The sequence below is a fragment of the Wolffia australiana genome, chromosome 13 (assembly GCF_029677425.1).
Source record: "Wolffia australiana isolate 7733 chromosome 13, ASM2967742v1".
Taxonomy (NCBI): Eukaryota; Viridiplantae; Streptophyta; class Magnoliopsida; order Alismatales; family Araceae; genus Wolffia; species Wolffia australiana.
The window spans coordinates 9,229,057-9,234,109 of record NC_135847.1 but is presented as its reverse complement, the minus strand read 5'-3'; the positions used below and the strand labels follow the sequence as shown (position 1 = coordinate 9,234,109).

General features: G+C 37.1%; 1 protein-coding gene across 1 annotated transcript; it reads left to right on the top strand.

Moving 5' to 3' along the window:
- The first annotated feature begins 3,859 nt into the window (after positions 1 to 3,859).
- LOC144710895 (14 kDa proline-rich protein DC2.15-like) lies at positions 3,860 to 4,366 on the top strand. The gene is made up of 2 exons (XM_078584737.1): positions 3,860 to 3,931; positions 4,139 to 4,366. The coding sequence occupies exons 1-2, from the start codon at positions 3,860 to 3,862 to the stop codon at positions 4,364 to 4,366; spliced, it is 300 nt and encodes a 99-aa protein (XP_078440863.1).
- The last annotated feature ends 687 nt before the right edge of the window (positions 4,367 to 5,053 follow it).

The window sequence follows — 5,053 nt, the reverse complement described above, 5'->3', positions numbered from 1 at the left end:
TGATGAATACAGATTGTTAACATGGGAAACGATAATTAAATCTTTAATATTATTTAAACAGTGCCTGTGAGATGAGGTGAGATGGGCGAAAAAATTTGGTTGAATGACAAGAAAATGCAATGTGAGATGGTGATAATTACTAGTAGAGTTAAGATGATTATAGTATACAATAAATAATAGATAGTGATGATCAGAATTCTAGATGATTGAGCGAGAATGGAGTGATGGTAGCGAGAAAGTGCACATGAATGATGTCATTTAAATAGCTAGTCGTTTAAGGGGGATGTCAAGTGAGATGGCATGATTGGGAGGTATAATGATGCCATGGTGGAATTGGTGGTGAAATTGATCTAAACTAATGATGATGTCGAGAAGAACCAATGTAAGGTGATAATACTTACCATGGAACCTTACATTCTTCTAGGATCATGGTGATTTGTGAGTGTAGGTAAGCTCCCCCTCTTTTTTTGTCTCTTCCAACAACTGAGGACGCCAAAAAAAACCTAATGGATATTAGAAACTCAATAGTTTTCATTCTGCCTACACAAGTTTACGGATGAATTTGACAAGGATCCATGCCTCTATTTATATATCAGAGGGCACGTACAGAAAGATTATGTGAAGAGGAAGCCATTGTCTTCTAGAATTTTCTAATATTACCTATAGAAATGTGAAACTAAAAATGGGTATAATGATCACACTATGGATAGTGAATCTCAAGTCTCTATTGGGAGAGATGTTATCTTTAGAAGACACGTGATCCTAGAGTAGTAAAGAAAATTGTGAATCTCAAACAGATTTACCTTTATCTCTAGCTATCGTAAATTGTAGTTATTATTTTTCTTTGATAAATAAATTACAGCTCAACATTCATCATTATATCAAAGTCTATATTGTTCCAATGAATAGAAAAAAACTTTCTGAATGTGGATTACCTTTGTGAGCTTTAGAACTTTTTCAAAAGTAAATTATCAAAATTGCAGGAACTGTATATTTAGTAAACTTTATTTTTTATCTTATGGTAATCATACCATATGGATAAAGTAACAATGTCTCCAATCTTAAAAATGGAGACAACTTCAATGAGATGGTAGAGTTGCCATAACGAAGAAGGATGTCAAAGCTTTTTGATGAGATTGAGCAGAAAAATACTTAAGTATATAATCCACGTAGTTCAGGAAGGACAATATTATCCTAGTTCAACGGAAACTACCGCATACTTCTCAGATGGATGCTTAATCAAAGAGTTGCAAGGCCGTTTTAAAAGGTACAAAGTTATTCAAGATGAGCTACTAGTTTTCCTTTGTGTATATGTTCTTATTGTAGCTGAAGACTTGCTGAAACTTTTACTTCCCATATTATTGAATTCCAACCCATAAAAGTTGTCATAAATAAAGGAAACCCTAATGTAATTATGAGATGAGGTATGACTAAGATAAGCTAGAGTCAAGGACTATGAGTTATGGATCTATGGATATCCGAATTGAAAATTTTACCACCCTGAGGAACAAAAGGTGCTTTGTTGAAATAAGTTTTTTCTTACAAGACAAATATCTTCTATGGAAAGATAGTGAGCGAAATAGCAGCAATGGAAGAAGTTGTAGATTGAGAACTGTCGCAACCAAAATGGATCAGGATTCAGTCTTGAAGTTTTTCAAATATTCAATAAACAAAGCTGCTCATAACGCTGTACACCAATGATTAATGTAAGCATCAAGATATTCTATATCAGAGGTGGTGACCTTTGATCTATGAAGATGTTATCGTAACTCTAGAAATGGGCAAGGGCATATGGAATCTGAAATTTAGTCAATGAATTTAAATGTATTGATTGTGAAATATATATCAAGAATAAATCACTAATATACATAATTTATCATGAACATAAGATTGGAAATCAATGTATTAAACTGATTCATTTAAACATTGCTCTTGTTTTGATTCAAATCAGTCAGTATGCTTTGTTGGCAGATACATAGATTCAATCTATTTTAGATGAGTTCAAGAGTCAACTTATTGATCGAAAATGAAATTGAGCTAATTTTGTGTATTGAAATTTGCACAGGACAACTGTCGTTGGTGTTGAAACTATTTCTAAAGGTAATGATGTTTAAAAACATTATAATATATATTCAGCTAAAATAATATAACAACTTTCTTGGACACCCATTTCTTTGCCAACATTTTAGTAAGTTTATATTATCAAATGATCATAAACATCAGTGTCCATTAATTGGAAAGTTTGCCCTTTGGTTATGACTAAACATGGACCGTTATATTTGTGTCATTTATTCCTTGGGCTTGGCCAATGGCAGTGATTCACAAGGATGAACTATCCTGTCCTTGGTTGAAATTATATTTTTCTTTTATTATCTTTCACGCAATAGGCATTATAAAACAGCTCTATAACTCTTACCCATATTATTATCTCTTAAATCTGCCATTGTTTCTGAGATATAATAATTTACATCATGGATTCACTGTACTGTTCAAAAATGTATCAACATCCCACCAATAAAGATGTTGGTACTAAAAGTATCTACAGCTTTCCTACAACTCACCAAAAATCGACGAATGTGATCTATTTTAACTTCGATATTAACCGATTAATCTACTCAATCTGAATACCGATCAATATTTGTTTACAAACTCATCATATGTGAGTGTATTAAACATCTGAAAAGATCTCAGATAACGCTATACGAAAAATATGGAAATAATAGCTTGCTGAATCTAAACATCTGCTAAGTGGAGCCGTTGTGGGTTACAAATCGATTACAGTTATTACAAGGATGAAGTTAGAATCTACATTTTATATCATGGTCAAAGATTCCATAAGATCCGCAGTCCTACAGAATCATAAGATTAGTCGGTGGTGCTAGCATCCCTTTGCTTATTCCAAAACTTTTACAGTGCCCGTACGTTTTCTTCCTGGAAAGACATGGTATGAAACACAAATTAAACATCGCTAGTCTCAATTTAATTATTTTTCATCAGCCAGGTTACATGGGCTCAAAATTAAAAAAGTTTGTTGGTCTGCTGTCCCAGTCAGTCATTTAAGGCGACCGAGATGGTTTTGTTGCCTAGTGTTCATATTATAAAATTCTGGTCATTGAAAATAATCATTTATTATCAATTCAAGAAATAAATAGGTGAACCACGCCTGGAGTGTCTGTGGTGGCGACCAGAATCTCCAGAAATAAAGTCAAACGCGCTTATCTAATTATATAAAAATAAAGTCAAAAGCTGTAGTTGCTAGCCTTCTCAATTGAGAAATAACACCATTCTCCTAAACAATCCACCGCTCTTGTAAGACTGTATCTAATTCCATGCCAACCTGCCTCGCTGGCCCAACTCTAATCAATGAGAAAACAACTCATCAGCTCCCCCCATGGCCCAACTTTTCAAGTGTTTTCAGCTTTCAAGTTTGAAATCTGAAGTCTGCAAGAAGTACATGAATAAACTAATAGAACCCATCTTAGGGGTATAAGTAGCCTCCATTTCGTTAAGATTAAATACTTAAACAATTACTGGTAGACGGCAGTAGTGGTCACCAGAATCTCCAGAACATGGCCTGAGTTGACACTCTATCTAATTACTAAAAAAATAAAGTCAAAACCCTCTTCACGCGAGCTTTGCTAAAAAGACAAACAATGCAATTCTGTGTTACTCAAACCTTACTCTCTGGCCCAATTCTCATGAATGAGAAAACAACTCGCCACCTTCTACAAGTTGAAATCTAATCCCGGCGTGCCACGAGAGTGAAGTCACAGATGAGTATCAAACTTGTAAATAAAAGTTCGGTAGTACGCCAGAATAGGCTTATAAATAGCTTCCTTGGGCTATCGTGGAGATAACCATGGCTTCTATAACGTACCCCCGTTCTATAACCGCTGTTTTTATTTTGCTGAGCCTTGTCTTTGCGACGGAGGTTTCCGCGCAGTTTGGAAGACCTCGGTTCTTCTTTCCTCGTCCTCGCCCACCTTTCTTCTTCGGTTTTCCTTTCATATTTCCACCCCCTCCGCCACCACCATCTCCTCCTCCTCCGCCATCTCCTCCTCCTCCACCTTCTCCTCCTCCTCCTCCGCCTTCTCCTCCTCCTCCTCCGCCAGTGACTTGTCCGATTCTGCCCTTTCAGCTGGTGTTATGTGCCGGCACAGTGCAGTCGCTAAGGGCGAATACCCCCCCGGACCGGTTCCCTTGTTGTGTCATTATAGATAGACTCTCCAACGACGAGGCACGCGTCTGCGCTTGCTCCGCTGCTACCCGCGGTTTCTTCGGCAACGCCATCACCATCCCACAGGACGTCGCGAGACTTCTCACCTTCTGTGGAAAGACTGTGGCCGCAAACTTTGCCTGCTCTTGAACGCTGGCGAGGAGAAATGCATCGTTCAAGGCTTCTTAAACGTTGCATCGTCGACTCTTCTGTAATGGGTAAGACGTGAATAAGGTTTGATACGGTGTTGCGCTCCTGGCCCCTTTGGAGGCCCGCCCTTTGTAAGATTTGTATTGCATTGGAAGACTTGTTTTTACGTTTTCTTTATTTGAAGGTGAACGACATGATATTGATAGCGCGGCAAGATCTTACTGAGAGAAAAAGATGTCCCAGACAGAGCAAACGTTTGTAGACTCTTAAAATAATTAACGGTTGTGTTTCTGAGACATCCATGTAAAAGGGAAAGAAACAGACGCATTCGGATACAATGCTACTTTTTTTTTTCAGACAAGTATGCTGGATTGAGAAGCACTGGTCCAGACTAACAAGGTACAGTGCTCAAGTTTTTCTAGGGTTCGAAGTGGAGGGCATGACAGGCCATCCGGCCATGCGGTTAACAGGGAAGCACTAAGGATATGATTAGTAGGACATATGAACGTCCAACCAAATTACATGTTACGTTCTTCACTAGGGAAAGGAAAAGTAAAAAATATGAAGACAAACTTTGTAAAGTGAATGATATTTTGAATAAGAAGAAATAACATAAAAGAAATATTGGAGTAAAGGAAACTCGGACTAAAAACAAGAACCTCAATAAAATATGAAGTTTTGGAGGTA

Coding starts and splice junctions, on each gene's coding strand:
- LOC144710895 (XM_078584737.1), top strand. CDS start 3,860: ATGGCTTCTATAACGTACCCCCGTTCTATAACCGCTGTTTTTATTTTG. Junction 3,932..4,138: donor GCCTTGTCTTTGCGACGGAG/GTTTCCGCGCAG, acceptor CTGCCCTTTCAG/CTGGTGTTATGTGCCGGCAC.